The sequence below is a fragment of the Bos indicus x Bos taurus genome, chromosome 3 (assembly GCF_003369695.1).
Source record: "Bos indicus x Bos taurus breed Angus x Brahman F1 hybrid chromosome 3, Bos_hybrid_MaternalHap_v2.0, whole genome shotgun sequence".
Lineage (NCBI taxonomy): Eukaryota > Metazoa > Chordata > Mammalia > Artiodactyla > Bovidae > Bos > Bos indicus x Bos taurus.
Window position 1 is genome coordinate 25402469 of NC_040078.1, and position 17186 is coordinate 25419654.

Consider the following 17186-nt stretch of genomic DNA (forward strand, 5'->3'; position numbering starts at 1 on the left):
AATCTGGGCTGCAGGTTATTTTCTTTCATCACTTTAAGTATGTCTTGCCATTCCCTCCTGGCTTGAAGAGTTTCTATTGAAAGATCAGCTGTTATCCTTATGGGAATTCCCTTGTGTGTTATCCGCAAATCAATCAATGTTATACACCACATTAACAAATTGAAAAACAAAAACCATATGATTATCTCAATAGATGCAGAGAAAGCCTTCGACAAAATTCAACATCCATTTATGATAAGAACTCTCCAGAAAGCAGGAATAGAAGGAACATACTTCAATATAATAAAAGCTATATATGACAAACCCACAGCAAACATTATCCTCAATGGTGAAAAATTGAAAGCATTTCCTCTAAAGTCAGGAACAAGACAAGGGTGCCCACTTTCACCATTACTATTCAACATAGTTTTGGAAGTTTTGACCACAGCAATCAGAGCAGAAAAAGAAATAAAAGGAATCCAAATTGGAAAAGAAGAAGTAAAACTCTCACTGTTTGCAGATGACATGATCCTTTACATAGAAAACCCTAAAGACTCCACCAGAAAATTACTAGAACTAATCAATGATTATAGTAAAGTTGCAGGATATAAAATCAACACACAGAAATCCCTTGCATTCCTATACACTAATAATGAGAAAACTGAAAGAGAAATTAAGGAAACAATTCCATTCACCATTGCAACGGAAAGAATAAAATACTTAGGAATATATCTACCTAAAGAAACTAAAGACCTATATATAGAAAACTATAAAACACTGGTGAAAGAAATCAAAGAGGACACTAATAGATGGAGAAATATACCATGTTCATGGATTGGAAGAATCAATATAGGGAAAATGAGTATACTACCCAAAGCAATTTATAGATTCAATGCAATCCCTATCAAGCTACCAACGGTATTCTTCACAGAGCTAGAACAAATAATTTCACAATTTGTATGGAAATACAAAAAACCTCGAATAGCCAAAGCAATCTTGAGAAAGAAGAATGGAACTGGAGGAATCAACCTACCTGACTTCAGGCTCTATTACAAAGCCACAGTTATCAAGACAGTATGGTACTGGCACAAAGACAGAAATATTGATCAATGGAACAAGTGGATGAAACTAGAACCTATTATACAGAGTGAAGTAAGCCAGAAAGAAAAACACCAATACAGTATACTAACGCATATATATGGAATTTAGAAAGATGGTAACAATAACCCTGTGTACGAGACGGCAAAAGAGACACTGATGTATAGATCAGTCTTATGGACTCTGTGGGAGAGGGAGAGGGTGGGGAGATTTGGGAGAATAGCATTGAAACATGTATAATATCATGTATGAAATAAGTCGCCAGTCCAGGTTCGATGCACGGTACTGGATGCTTGGGGCTGGTGCACTGGGACGACCCAGAGGGAGGGTAGGGGAGGGAGGAGGGAGGAGGGTTCAGGATAGGGAACGCGGGTATACCTGTGGCAGATTCATTTCGATATTTGGCAAAACTAATACAATATTGTAAAGTTTAAAAATAAAATAAAATTAAAAAAAAAAAAGAATGAGGATCCCCCAAAGCTTTTGTTTATGTGGGTCATTTTTTATCAGTATTTACCATATTAGAATTAAAACTGGGAAAACCTTAAAACTTATATTTTAAAAAAACAGTTCATTACTGTAAATAAATTGTTAATGAAAAATAACTTTTCCAAACAAAAGTTAATGAGGGGAAGATTAAATTTTGGCAAATCTTTTAATGTTTGGCTCAACAGAACATAGCTGGATTCTCACAGCTGCTCTGTCTTCAATCTGTCACCATATCACACATTGCAGAGTCTCTGGAAGACTCCACTGTATAGTCATGAGAGAAAAAGGTCAGTAACATCTTGCATTTGTTTCTTAGGACTGCTGTAACAAATCTGTATTTGTTGCCCAAGGCTGCTATAACTAAGTACCACAGACCAGGTGACTTAAAACAGCGGGTATTTCTTCTCTTGCAGTTTGGGAAGCCAGACGATTGGAATCGAGGTGTGAGCAGGGTTGGTTCTTCTGTAGCCTCTGAGGGAGAACTTGTTCTATGACCTTAACTTCTGCTGGTTCCCCGCAATCCTTGGTGTTCCTCAGCCTATAACGCACCACTCTCATCTTTGCCTGTCTCCAGTGGCATTCTTCCCTTTGTGTTTCTATACCTCTCTCCTCATAAGATCAACAGTCATATGACTTAAAGTGTTAGTCTCTTTGCGACCCCATGGACTGTAGCCTGCCAGGCTCCTCAGTCCACGGGCTTCTCCAGGCAATACTGGAGTGAGTTGCCATCTCCTTCTCCAGGGGATCTTCCCGACCCAGGAATCAAACCTGAGTCTCCTGCACTGCAGGCAGACTCTTTACTGTGTGAGCCATCAGGGGCTCCTCATTGGATAAAGGGGCTACCCTCATCTTGAATGGGCTTCCCAAGTGGCACTAGTGGTAAAGAACCCACCTGCCAATGCAGGAGACACAAGAGAGGTAGGTTTGATCCCTGGATAAGGAAGATCCCCTGGAGGAGGAAATGGTAACCCATTCCACTCTTCTTGGCTGGAGAACCCTACAGACAGAGGAGCCTGGCAGGCTACAGTCCATGGGGTCGCAAAGAGTCAGACACGACTGAAGCGACTTAGCAGGCATGCATGAACTTGAATAAGATAAGGCTTCATCTTAACTTGATTGCATCTGTAAAGACCCTATTTACAAATAAGGTCACATTCATCGATCCCTGGTAGACGTGCGTTTTGTGGGGACAAACTCAATATAGTCTACCCTCTGGTCCCCCAAAATTCACATCCATCTCACATGCAAAATACACTCAGTCCATCCCAACACTCCCCAAATTCTTCACCTATCCTGGTGTCCTCTCCATTTGCAGACCTGTGAAACTCGGAAACAAGTCGTCAGCTTGCAAAATACTGTGGTGGGATAACATAAGAAGACATTATCCTTTTAAAAAGAGAAGATGCAAAGAATTAAGCTATCACCAGGCTACATGTTTGCAATGCTCAGGGCAGATTTGCTGAGGTTTCAGAGTATGAACACAATCATTTATGTCTTGAGCTGAGCTCTGGGCCAGGGACTTCCCTAGCCCCACCCTCTGGACCCTCAGAGGCTGTTTGGGTCCCACCCTCTGTCCTTAGCCCGATAAAGTATTATCCTCTGGGCAGCCCGCTTTCTGCTTATAGAAGCTCAGAAGTCTGGCAGCCTCCCTTCATTTCCTGCCTCTGGCCCCCAAGCCAAGCAGGCAGTGTTTCTGCTGACAGAACATTCTCTGAAGTTTTCATTGTCAAGGGGCTCCACACCATTAGGTGTGAGGGCTCTCCACAGGTCTTTCCTCAAGTCTCACCTCTGTTCCTGGCTTCTACTGAGATGGCTGATGGTACTCATCTTGGTCACAAACCTGTTTTTCCACCAGGCTTTCCAGTTAAACCTTAGATAAACTCTTCAGAGTGTACCTTAGCATATCTTACAATATGGACAGGCTGTGAATTTCCTGAATTATCATGTTCAGGTTCCTTTTTGCTGACCATTTCCTTCCTCAATTTATCTCTTTCCTCTTGCATTTTACTATAAGCAGCAAGAAACCAGGACACATCTTCCATATTTTGCTTGGAAACTTCAACTAAAAATACAATTTCATTGTTTATAAGTTCTACTTTTTATCCAAAAGCAGAAGACAATTCAGCCAAGTTTTCTGCCACATGGTAACAAGGCTCTCTCTTCCTCCACTGTCCAATACTATGTTGTTTCCATCTGAGAGCTTACCAAAAACACCTTTCATGTTCATATTTCTACCAACAGTCTGTTTACAATACAGAAATTCTCTAAGATGCTTGAAGTGTTCATTACTGTCCCTATCCCTTCCTTCTGAACCTATATCAAAATTGCTTTTAATATCCATTATTTCTACCAGCAGTCTTTTCAAGGTAAACTATTAATATAACTTTTCTATTATGCAGCTCAAAATAATTTGCTTTCACCCATTGCTTGATTCCAAAGCCATTTCCACATTTTTAGGTATTTGTTAAAGCAGCACCTCACTTCCCAGTACCAAAATCTGTTACTAGTTTCCTGGGTGTGTGTGATAAGTCACTTCAGTTGTGTGCGACTCTTTGTGAGCCTAGGGACTGATACATTTTTTGTGTATTTTTGCACATGGTTATTTGTTAGAGAATGTTTTATAAATAACTTAATTCCAAATAGTCAGTCATGTTTGACTCTTTGTGACCCCATGAACTGTAGCAGGCTCCTCTGTCCATGGAGATTCTCCAGGCAGTACTGGAGTGGGCTGCCATTTCCTTCTCCTTAATTCCAAATGTCACATTTATAGGTTTCGGGTAGACATGAATTTCTGGAGGACACTATTATCATTTTAAAATATTTTTGACCATGCAGATGATTCTCAAAAGGGTCTTCAGACCCTAAAGGTCTGGGAACATTCTTTAGAAACCACTGATTAAGGTGTGGTTTATCTTGGTTCTAGTCCATGACTTTCAGAAGTTACCCTAAACTAAAAAGTGATGAAGTCTGAAACTCTAGCTGGACCATTCTGAAAACTACAGCACAGCTTTCCAATATTCATAATGCCTGTTGGCACCAATCTGTCAAAAGTAATGACATGAGTGTACCTAATAGAAATGTCTTAAATGGTACGTCTTTATGCCTCTTTGTTCATATTATCAGTTAATGATATTAACGGAAGTACAATGAGTATCTTTTAAATACCTATTGTAAAGATTCTGTGATATCTGACAGAAAACGTTTTCATCTTTTTCTTCCCAATCTTTTCTACCTATTGGCATCATTATATAGTTTTATATTGTATATGTCTCAAACAGAAAAAGTAACATATTCTGTGTGTTTCTACTCTGAGCCAGTGGTAAGTACTCCAGCTATCTGTTATCAAAACATCATGAATGCTTATTGCTTTAAGATACTAAGCTATACATTTCTCCATAACTCAGTAACTTAAAGCAACAGACACTCCTGATCTCCTAGCTTATGTGAGTAAGGAATACAGACATATAGCTGTTGTTACTGTGGCTCAACTAGGGGTGAATCTGCTTTCAGCTCACTCAAGCAGTCAGTGGCAGGATGCAGTTCCTTGCAGGCAGTTAGATGGAGGACCTCAGTCCCTCATGGCTGGTGTCAGGAGACTGCTCTCAGGGCATTTTACAATAGGCAGCTTATGTTTACTAGAGCGATCAAGAAGATCTGAGAGCGTGTGAGCACAGCATAATTCAGGGTGTTAATAACCTAACCTTGGAAGAGATATCCTATTACATTTATTCTATTCTTTAGAAGCAGGTCAACAGGTCCAGCCTATGCTTAAAGGGTAGGAATTATCCAAGGGCAGCTAGCACTTGGCCTAACAAGGGATGGGCCAGTGACTGCTGTATATATCAGAGCTGCTTCCATCCCATAACCTCAGAAATAAAGTGACAGGACTTAGAATATAAGGTGATGTTATCCTTAAGAGCGTTAGTCTTATCTCAAAACCCAGGGTCTTATGAAGAAAGGGATGTATTGTAGATACTGTTTGCAGTGTGTGCATTCTCAGCCGTGTGTGACTCTTTGTGACCCCATGGACTGCAGCCCACCAGACTCCTCTGTCCATGGAATTTTCCAGGCCAGAATACTACAATGGGTAGCCATTTCCTCCTCCAGAGGCTCTTCCCAACCCAGGGATGGAAACTGTGCCTCCTGCATTGGCAGGCGGATTCACTGAGCCACTGGGAAGCCTGTTTGTAGACTAGGTGCTTCTTCCTGAGCTCCTGCCTCGTCTGGCCTGGAAAGGCTGTACAGATGGGTGAGTGGAACCCTAGATCCCAGTGACAGACACCACTGTCTCCTTGGTCACTGCCCTAGGTGCTCTGCTAGATTTCTTTGGGGTGAATGTGATTTCTGATACTTGTCACTGAGAAACACTTTAAGTAATTCCTCTTTCTGGTGGTAGGAATAACTGCCTAAAAGGTTGATTCTTCAGAGTGGAATGCACCTAGTATCCATCACACTGTCTATCCTCCTGCCTTTTCATGGTGAAGTCTCAGGAACTCTATGCCTAACTATTCAATTCCTTACTTCAGTTCAGTGACTGTGTTAATGCTTAGGAACAATAATAGGCGTGTGGTTTAGGAGAGATAGGAACTGCGTCTGAGATTGGCAAGAAAATGGTAGTACAACACAGTAATTTAGATGAAATGGACAAATTCATAGAAACATACAACTACTTAAACAGACTCAAAAAGATAGTGAAAATCTGCACTGATTTCTAACAAGGAGATCCAGTTAGTGATTTAAAAACTTCCCACAAAGAAAAGCCCAGCCCCAAAGGTATGTGTCCATTTCCTTTCCTAAAACACTGCCACCTCCCCTCCACGAAGATATATATACAGCATACTAGTCACCCAAAAAGCACAGCCAGGTATCTCAGGTTGACTGCTCTTTAATTACAAACAAGTACTTAGAGGAATAGAAATAGCAATTAGGATCGTCTTATATAACGACAAAACAACCTGCAAGAGGTTAAGTTTAAGGAGGCTGTTCCAGGTAACTCTTACGGTCCCTTTTGGCTCTGAAAGTTCAAGACTTACATTTATGGGCAGAAGGTGATCAATATCATACCTGACTATCTCAGTGGGCTATAAAACCTAATCTGGAGAGGTAACAAATTACTCATCAAATCTTCTGACATAAATAAGGAAACATTTTGAAATGTTAAAGTTTCAACTTTAGTGAAACAATACCTAATTTAAAAAATTCTCTGCTTCCTGCTAGACTATAAAGGGCACGCCTCTTAGAGGGCTCCCCATTCAGAGCACAGATTTTAAACTAGTCTGTTTCAATCCAAGACACTCCTATGCTGAAATTCCTTCAGGCAGAGCTGGGAAATACATCATGTGATATCACCTCTACAACATGATAATCTCTTGAATATTACACCAACGCTACCGTTGCTTAGTTTGGAAGTCCTTCTCAAGCAAAAGTTGGAAAAGGCACATTTTAGTTCTAAGTCACTGTTAAAATTAGCTTCTCCCTCTTTTTCCTCTTCCTCTTCTTTTCTTCCAAGTGGCTGGTAGCATCAGCAAAAAACATAACTTCACTTTTCGCTTCACATTCCCTCTTGAGATAATCGAGACCTGCCATGTTAAAGCCAATAACATCCTGAGGAAGAACAGAAGAGAGATTAAACGAACTTCCCCTCACTTCAGTTCAGTGTCACAGCTATGTGAGTCAGAGGAACCAAAGCTTCATGTGTTGCTACCCATCCCTCCCTAAGGTCTTTTCTTGTCTTTTTTCCTTATGTCTACCAGCTCCAACAAAAACCTCATCTTAAATATGTATATACGTCAGGTCAGTATCACACAAGACTGGGCACAACACACCATGCTAGCTGTAAGTCACATATACACTAGGATTTCCCCTTCTTATTCTACGGCTACCTCTACAAAGATACTTACCCGGACTTGGCTGACTTTTGAAATGGTTGTTTCCTTTAATTTTTCAATCACTGGCACAAGCATTTGGTTGCTAGTGATCTGGCCAAAGTGAATCCTAATAGAAAAACAACACCAAGCATTGTCACAAAGAATAGTGGTTTTGGCTACACCTCCTAGAACCAGCAACAAAACAATATCAAAGCAAAAAAAAAAATCATTTCACCCATCATGGGAATATAGAAATGCTTCTAGCAAAAAGGGCTAAAGAAGTTTCTTCCCTACTATTCAGTTCTATCTAATAATTTTAAAACCTAGTATCCTAACATCTAAAAAGCTGACTTTTCCCAGCAATCTATCAAATGGCCACAGATTTTTAACAACAGTATCCTATGGGGATTTCAGAGGGAAAATGAGCCTTCTAAGAAACACTAACTCAAAGATTTATATTTCAGCAAAAAAAAAAAAAGAGAGAGAGAGATGATCAAACTCTGACCAAGAGTACCAACATGCCCTGGATGACTTCATGCTTTTTAACTTCCACACTCACCCTCATTCACAGCTGTGACCTGCCATATCTACTTGTGAGATAGCACCCATCTACAACCCCAATATGCTAGAAATATTCAGTGTTTCTCTTAGAATCAGTGACCCTGATTCAACATATGCCATAGCAATGAGAAATACACTGTAGATATGTATATCTTCATTTGCTACTATCCTGAAAGAAAAAGGAATGAAGGGTTAAGGTTTATGAAAAAAAAATGCCAATTTACCAAGTACATCATTTTCTTTTAATTAATTGGTATTGGCTGAGCAGTTTCTACTGTTTTCCTAACAGCATTTTAGGGAATGTTCAAATTTGCCAATATTCCTGTTCTCTTATACAAGGGCTTGAGACTGGGGGACAGAGTGGGAGATAAGAATGTATTGTGTGTGTGCGCTATTCACTCAGTCATGTCTGACTTTCCATGACCCCATGGAGTCCAGCCCACCAGGCTCCCCTGTCCATGGGCTTCTCCAGGCAAGAATACTGGAGTGGGCTGCCATTTCCTTTACCAAGAATATACTAAGCCTTTGTAAATACATTTTTCCTCTGTTACATATTTAATACAAATTCTTCCTATTTAAGAATATAATGTAACAAACATTTTCTTTGTTTCTTGAGTGCTTAGTTGCTCAGTTGCGTCCGACTCTTTGCGATTCCACGGACTGCAGCCTGCCAGGGCCCTCTGTCCGTGGAGTTTCCCAGGCAAGAATACTGGAATGTGTAGCCATTCCCTTCTCCAGGGCATCTTCACAACTCAGGGACTGAAGCCAGGTCTGCTGCATTGCAGGCAGATCCTTTACTATCCAAGCTACTGGGAAGCAGTTATGTTTCTTAGTTCCCTCCAAATACGCCACTGCTCTTCCATTTGCATTTGTAGAGGCCTGGGAAATAAGCTGACTGCTCCTTAAAATTCCGTTATGGAAACAAAACCAAACCATTTAGTTTAAACTCAACAGTTAGAAACACCACTGAAGGAGACTGGTCATTCAGGGATGGGCTTTCAGCACCCTACCCAGAACCAGGGCCACTGCCTTAGACTGTAACTTGGAGACCTCCGCCTGCCTGGGCATCCTGAGCAGCGTAGTATCCTGGTACTTCAAGAGGTGGGTCATCACTGTCGGCACTTTAGGAGCAAGACTGACCACCAAAGGGTAAGAAATAATCTGTGCTGGCCAGCACTGAAATTCCTAACAGTCTCTGAAACTGAAGTGTCACATTTATTAATTGCAAAGCATGGAGAGGGCTTCAGGTGAGGCACTACTGGAGGAGTTATGCTCATGAGACATATGATGTTCTTCTGGGAAAGGACGTTACCTGAGGAGAAAGAAGAGGCACCTACACAGGAGTTCAATATCGGAGCCCTGCTGGATGAATTCATTAAAGAGCCTGAGAATGTCTGGAACGTAAGAGAAAGGCAGCACGAGGAGAGATTCTTCCAGCTCGCTGGAGAGGGAAAAATAAACATTAAAAATGTCACGTTTCTTTACATGGTCAATTTAAAAATCTTTTCCCCTCCAATTTTTTTCTTCTCCTTTTATGTACTTCAACAGATCTTACCCATCCAGAATTATCATCTGCATTATGGATGGCTCTCTCTTATCATGTTTTATTTTTCTTATATTTAGTATTTTAACCTAGTTGATGCATTTTGGTCCATGAGTGTAGGAGAATCTTTTTTTCTTTCAGATAACTCATTTCTTCAGAGCTTTTTATTGAATATCCTATCTTTGTATGATACTTCTTTTACCATTGATTGAGTCCTTCCATATGACAGAGCCTGCGTCAGGGCTTTAGAGTCCATTTTGATGATTGATTCTGACAATCCTGTACTGTTTCAATTTTGTTGTTTTTATAGTTCTTTAATCTCTTTCTTATTCTGGGTTGGTTTGTTTATTTTTCTTGAGCTATTTATCATTCCATCGATTCCAATTAGAATTCTCAAGAGGCTTTGAATTGGGATCACAAATCTATAGATTAGCTTAAGAAAAACTAAATCTTTAAACACAGAGTCTTCCCATCTATGAATGCACCCTACCTCCATTAATCTAAATTCTACTTTACATTTCTCTAGCAAAGTTTCATTATCTTAGGTTCTATTTAATTCTTATATGGGACATACTCGGATATTGTGATTTGTTATAAAAATGATAACTAAGTAGGTCAAACTCAAATAAATCCAAAAGATAAATCACAAACAAGAAACATTATTCCAAAAATGACGAAAGATATATTAAAAAAAATTCTTAACCAGTAAGAAAAACATCCATAAAGCACAAGAATGGGAAGGTAAAAATTCACAGGAAAAAATACAAATGGCCAACAAATATAAGAAAATTTTAACTTTGTTAATTAAAAATGAAAATGACACAATACCACTTTTTGCCTCTCAAACCAGCAAAGAACTTTTAAAAGCCTGGTGAAAGTCATTACAGGCACTCTGGAAAGTAAGCAACATAAACCTTTGAAAAGTTTATGTCCATTAATTAGTTAACAGACTGCTAGGACCGTTAAGAAAATAATCAGTGAGGATGGCAAAGATTTATATGTAAAGGTGTTCACTGAAGCAGTATTAATAATAGCAAAAACCCTTATACAACACCTCATAGTAACTATATGTACAATGGAATATTTTGAATTAATTCAATGATGTGTTTCTGAAGAATGTTACTAACGCAAGCAAATGCTCAGGAACTATCCTGTGAAAAAGGATAGGATGTAAAAATGTATACACATGATTTCAACTCTGTATATACACAGAAAACAATCCAAAGGAAATATACAACAAAAAACGTTAATAGTTGGTACCTCTGACTGAATTGCAAATTATCTCATTACCTATGATATAAAGTAGCACTGCCCTTCATTTGTCCTTAAAAGTATCTCCCTTCATATTTTAGGAGGAGCCTTCTAGTTCTAATTCAAAACAAACATTATAATGAATTATTTTCCATCCAAGTTTTGACATAGTTAATCCTCTAAGGAAAATAACCATCAATTAAAATGTACTTATCTCACGTTTAGTAAATGGTGTTAGCTGCCAACTTACAATAATCCGTGCACTGGCACTCACCTGGATTTGATTCCTTTAAAAATCTCCAACACATAAGCTGAAGGCTAGAATGGAAGTGTGACAGCATTAGTGATACTTCTTTTTCTTAACTGAAGCTCTCTACTCTCTATCTCCTAAAAACCAGGGATCTCTCTCAAGAGAAACCATGTTCTAAAAATGCCAATACGTGTACGGGCTTAGACTGAGTCAGATCTGGGTTCACAATCTGACTCTGCCACTTGCCAACTATGCTCCCTTCAATCTGTAAGTCAGGACAGTTTCCTGTCTATAAAATGAAGACACTGACATGTATTACTATTGTGATGGATGAAAGCAAAGCATTGAGTAATTAAAGATTACTAAAGTATACATTGTCCTGTGATTCTCCCTCTCTCCTCTTTTTATCTGGCTGATTTGTAACAACTTGCTGTCCAAAAACTTCAGTTTCAATGAACAGAACCTTCAGAGAGCGCTTTGGATACTAAACATAAATAAGCACTAAAAGAAAACAAAAACAAAAACCAGTCCAGTCCAACCAGAAAAGATGACTTGAAAGTTCCACTAAAATGGTCTTTTTGAAATACAAAATATCCTAAAGGATTCCAACATTGAACAGAGATTTTTAACAACAAAGTATTTCCCAATATGTCAATTCTCAAATCAAATGCCTCTTCACTTCCCCTCTTGTGCCTGCCTGAATTTAACCTTAGAATGGTGGTTAAACCTTAAGGGGGAAACCATTAAACATTCTACTTACAGAGATATTGCCATAAGCCATCAGGATGGGGTTGATGGGAAGAGGAACCTATGAAGAAATGATTAAATCAAGTCATTAAAAAATAAGCCTTTGATAGTGCTTATCGCAGGCAGGGTCATAACAGTCCATTAATATAGTTCTGAAGGAGACCCTAAAAACTGATGCTAAAGAATTATTATATAAGAATGTATTTTTAGTTTCAATAGGGCTTATGAATGAGTCTGGGTAATACATTTCATGTAGAAATCCAAAATGGCTCACCAGCCTCCCAAACTGAAGCAGGAACCTGAGTTTCCAACTCAAAACAGTAATCACATCGATTTCAAATTAACTATCCTTGACTTTTTATTAAGATAGAGCTTCTCAATTCTTTCTTTCTAATGTTTGAATTAGAAGAGATTCTATCACATCTATACAAATAAGGTTTTTCCCTCAGCAATTATCTCTATAAATAAATGTCACTCAGAATGTAACTTAATGAACCGTCTTACCTCCTTCCCTGCAGCTTTACAGATGGCTTTGTGTTCTCTCAATTTTGCAGTTTCTTCTCGGTACAGCTCAATAGCCTCCATGATCCTCTCAGCCTACAGACGATGACAAAGAATGGAAGTCATCACGATACACTCATCGTCCCACAACACTGCAAATGGAAGGCCTGACAAAAAGTTATCAACTTAAACTGCTTGAATCAGTTTAATAAAGATGTGCCAAGAGCGTCCCAAACAGCATTCAAAGATGTCTTTGGCTTTTGTTTTTTAATTCACAAGGAGACTAAGTGTTGTGAATTCAGGTGAGACTGCAAGTGGACACCTTCAGCAGGGCAGCTCCCAGGTACACCTGACAGGTACACTTGAGATCAACCCTGCCTTTCTTAGAAACCACACACTGATTAAACAGATTCAGCACTACTCATGTCCTTGGTTACAAGGGAGGAAAACAGAGATTATGATCTCCATCATTAAATTTCATCAATCTTGTTGCCACAAAAGGGCTATTTGGTTGGGACCTTTTTAAAAATGAGATATGGGGCAGTGATCAAGATGGTGGAGTAGAAGAACATGAAGCTCACCTCCTCCCAGAAGTACATCAAAAATACATCTACATGTTGAACTATTCTCATAGAATATCTACTCAACACTGGTAAGAGACTTCAGTCCTCTGAAAGAACAAGAAAATCTCCACATGAGCATAACCGGGTAGAACAAAAGACAAAAGTGAGAAAGGAACTGGGTTGGGACCTGTACCCCAGGCAGGGAGCTGTGAAAGAGGAAAGGTTCCTGCACCCTGGGAAGTCCCCTCACTAGGAGGAAGTCAGTGAGGACAGAAGGAGAGCTTCAGAGCCTCAGAGGAGAATACAGCAACTGGTTTGCAGCAGCTAGAATAGAGAGAGGCCTGCAGACAGTCCGTGCCACCCCTCTACACTCCCAGCCCGAGACGTGTGTCCAATGGTGCATGTGAGGGCTAGATGTGGAAGCTTGGGCCTCAGGGTGGGCTGTGCAAAAACAGTCTAAAGGGTCTGGAGTCTAGTGCAACCACACCTGAAGCCTGGGCCAGCTTAGAGGCCAGGTGCTGTTGTGTGGCAGTGTGCGATGGGAGGCATGGTGTCCACCCTACAGCCTTTTCCTCTGAGGGACTGCTCAGGCTGTAGGACACTGCCTACATGAGCTCTAGGAGTGGCAGTGAGCCGCCACAATGCCCCAGGCTTCTGGAGTGGTTGCCAGCCACCTCTGCTCCCACTGTGTGCTCCAGGGGTGCGCATGAGACACCACTGCCGCTGAGAACCCAGTGCTGTATCTGCACACCCCCTATCGAGGGGATACTGGCCAGCACACACTGAGGAAAGAAGCAGCAGGCATCCACACTAAAAACAGTCCTTGCACCAAAAATATCAAACACACACAAGCTACACAGGGATGGTCTCACATATAAATTGCCCTGCAAGACCACACTAATAGACCTCTTCAGTCTAAGAGACACCAACTTAAAGGAACTACCAATTATAAAGAGGAACCAAGAAAAATAAGAAAATTCACTTTTTGAGACAAAAACTGAACTAAACACAGTAAGAGCAGAATAAATAATGCAGAATAAGTGACCTGGAAAAAAAAAGATGGAAATCACCCAACCAAGATAATAGGCAGCCAAACAAAAGAAATGAAAGCAATATAAGAGATCTACGGGATAACAAAGATCATGGCATCTGGTCCCATCACTTCATGGGAAATAGATGGGCAAACAGTGGAAGCAGTGTCAGACTTTATTTTTGTGGGCTCCAAAATCACTGCAGATAGTGACTGCAGCCATGAAATTAAAAGACGCTTACTCCTTGGAAGGGAAGTTATGACCAACCTAGATAGCATATTCAAAAGCAGAGATATTACTTTGCCAACAAAGGTTCATCTAGTCAAGGCTATGGTTTTTCCTGTGGTCATGTATGGATGTGAGAGTTGGACTGTGAAGAAAGCTGAGCGCCGAAGAATTGATGCTTTTGAACTGTGGTGTTGGAGAAGACTCTTGAGAGTCCCTTGGACTATAAGGAGATCCAACCAGTCCATTCTGAAGGAGATTAGCCCTGGGATTTCTTTGGAAGGAATGATGCTAAAGCTGAAACTCCAGTACTTTGGCCACCTCATGCGAAGAGCTGACTCACTGGAAAAGACTCTGATGCTGGGAGGGATTGGGGGCAGGAGGAGAAGGGGACGACACAGGATGAGATGGCTGCATGGCATCACTGACTTGATGGACGTGAGTCTCAGGGAACTCTGAGAGTTGGTGATGGACAGGAAGGCCTGGCGTGCTGCAATTCATGGGGTTGCAAAGAGTGGGACACGACTGAGTGACTAAACTGAACTGATGGGATAATAATAAATTGTGCCGTGCCAATTTACACATAATACAGCTCCAGAAGGGGAAGAAAGAGAAAAGGAGATTAAAACTGTATTTGAAGAAGTTATGGCTGAAAACTTCCCAAACCTAAAGAAACAAATATTCATGTAGAGGAAGCACAGAAGGGCCCAAATAAAGTAAATCCAAACAGACCTACACCAAGACACACTATAATAAAAATGGCAAAATACAGATGAGTCTCAAGGCAGCAAGAAAAAAAAAAGTTCATCACAAGGAAACTTCCACAAGGCTATCAGCTGATTACTCTACAGAAGCACTGCAGGCCAGAAGGGAGTAGCAAGATATATTCAAAGTCCTAAAAGGGAAAAATCTGCATCCTAGGATACTCTACCCAGCAAGATTATATTTAGAATAGGAGGAGATATACAGAATTTCTCAGACAAGCAAAAACTAAAAGAATTCAGCAATACTAAATCCATCCTAAAGCAAATATTATAGGTCTTCTGTAAATAGAAAATTAGTAAGAATAGATAGGAAAGAGAAAAATCACAACTGGAAAGTAAGTCACTTCAATAAGCCAACATACAGATTAAAAAAAAAAAAAGAAAACGTCTTTGTGAAAATGATGGTAACTACAATGAATAGCAAAAGGATGAAGATGTGAAAGAGGACATCAAAATCATAAACTGTGGGACAGGAGAGTAAGAAAATGCAGGGTTGTTTTTTGTTTTTTCACTTCCTGGAATGGGTTTGACCTATATGACTACCAACTGAAGCAAGTAGATATAGAATGGGGTCCACATACTTGAAACACAGGGCAACTTCAAAGCATACACCAGAGTCAAAAAAAATCAAAAAGAGAACATAATCAAAAGGGAAACAAACCACAAAAGAACAACACAAAGAAAAAGAGACAAAGAAAAAATGTAAAATCAATATGAAAACATGGTTAAAATGGCCATAAATATGTATCAATAATTACCTTAATTATCAAACATTGGACTAAATGTTCCAATCAAAAGACAGAGTGGAAGACTGGATTAAAAAAAAAAAGCTACAATATGCTGCCTGCCAGAGACCTACTTTAGGGCAAAGGACACATATAGATTGAAAGTGAGGGCATATAAAAAAGAGAGCCCATGCAAACACAAATGATAAGAAAGTGTGGGTTGCAATACTCATATCAGACAAAATAGACTTTAAAACAAAGGCCATAAAGAAAATGGAGAAGGCAATGGCACCCCACTCCAGTACTCTTGCCTGGAAAATCCCATGGACAGACGAGCTTGGTAGGCTGTAGTCCATGAGGTCGCTAAGAGTCGGACACGACTGAGTGACTTCACTTTCACTTTTCACTTTCATGCATTGGAGAAGGCAGTGGCACCCCACTCCAGTGTTCTTGCCTGGAGAATCCCAGGGACAGAGGAGCCTGGTAGGAGGCCGTCTATGGAGTCACACAGAGTTGGACACGACTGAAGTGACTTAGCAGCAGCAACAGCAGCAGTAGACCCAACCAAGGAAATTAAAGACTAGCACACTGACAACCATAAACTATTAATAAAACTGAAGAGGATTCAAAGAAATGGAAAGATATCCCATGCTCTTGGATTGGAAGAATTAATATTGTTAAAATGGGCACACTACCTAAGGCAATCTACAGATTTAAAGTGATCCTTATCAAGTTACCCATGACATTTTTCATAAAACAAATAATCCTAAAATTTATATGAAACCATAAAGATCCACAATTGCTAAAGCAATCCTGAAGAAAAAGAACAAAGCAGGAGGCAGATTTCAGACAATTCTTTTGCACAGAGCTACAGGAATCAAAACAGTGTGGTACCGGCACAAAGACTATTCCAGATGGTCAATGGAGCAGGACAGAGACTCAGAATAAACCCATACATACACAGTCAACTAATCTTCAACAAAAGAGGCAAGAACATATAGTGAGGAAAGTCTTCAGCAAGTGTTGGCCAGTTGGACAACTGCATGTAAATCGAAGCTAGAACACACCCTCTCACCATACACAAAAGTAAACTCAAGATGTCTTAAACACTTAAAACATAAGACATGACACCATGGAACACCTGGAAAAGATTATAGGCAAAACATTCTCTGACATAAATTGTACCAATGTTTTCTTAGGTCAGTCTCCCAAGGCAATAGAAATAAAAAACAAATGGGAGACTTTTGCATAGCAACGGAAACCATAAAAAACAAAAACAAAAAACAACCTACAGAATGGGAGAAAATATCTGCAAATGATGTGACTGACAAGGGCTTAATTTCCAAAATACACAAACATCTCCTACAACTCAACAACAAACAACCCAATCAAAAAATGGACAGAAGATCTAAAGAGACATTTCTCCAAAGAAATACGGATGGTCAATAGGCACAAGAAAAGATGGCGAACACTGCTAACCATCAGTGAAATGCAAATCAAAACTACAGCGAGGTACCACCTCACACTGGTCAGAATGGGCATCATTAAAAACTCTACAAATAACAATTAGAGAGGATGTGGAGAAAACGGAA

The 17186-nt window shown here is 39.9% G+C and overlaps 2 protein-coding genes across 5 annotated transcripts in view; one reads left to right on the forward strand and one right to left on the reverse strand.

The window, feature by feature from the left end:
- Window positions 1-12526, forward strand: part of SPAG17 (sperm associated antigen 17) — a 252300-nt gene extending 239774 nt beyond the window's left edge. The window contains exon 49 of one of the 2 annotated variants that reach the window (XM_027535676.1): window positions 12340-12526. The gene's annotated coding sequence lies outside the window, so the exon portion shown is untranslated. Of the gene's footprint in view, window positions 1-193; window positions 231-12339 lie in introns of those variants that run through there. The other variant, XM_027535679.1, reaches the window with a different exon arrangement.
- Window positions 6436-17186, reverse strand: part of WDR3 (WD repeat domain 3) — a 39312-nt gene continuing 28561 nt past the window's right edge. For all 3 annotated transcript variants that reach the window (XM_027535697.1, XM_027535690.1, XM_027535702.1), the window contains exons 22-27: window positions 12290-12382; window positions 11799-11846; window positions 11063-11106; window positions 9307-9435; window positions 7467-7560; window positions 6436-7170 (exon numbers count right to left, since the gene is read on the reverse strand). In XM_027535697.1, coding sequence (XP_027391498.1) covers window positions 7015-7170; window positions 7467-7560; window positions 9307-9435; window positions 11063-11106; window positions 11799-11846; window positions 12290-12382 — 564 coding nt within the window. In that variant the 3' untranslated portion in view covers window positions 6436-7014. The remainder of the gene's footprint in view (window positions 7171-7466; window positions 7561-9306; window positions 9436-11062; window positions 11107-11798; window positions 11847-12289; window positions 12383-17186) is intronic.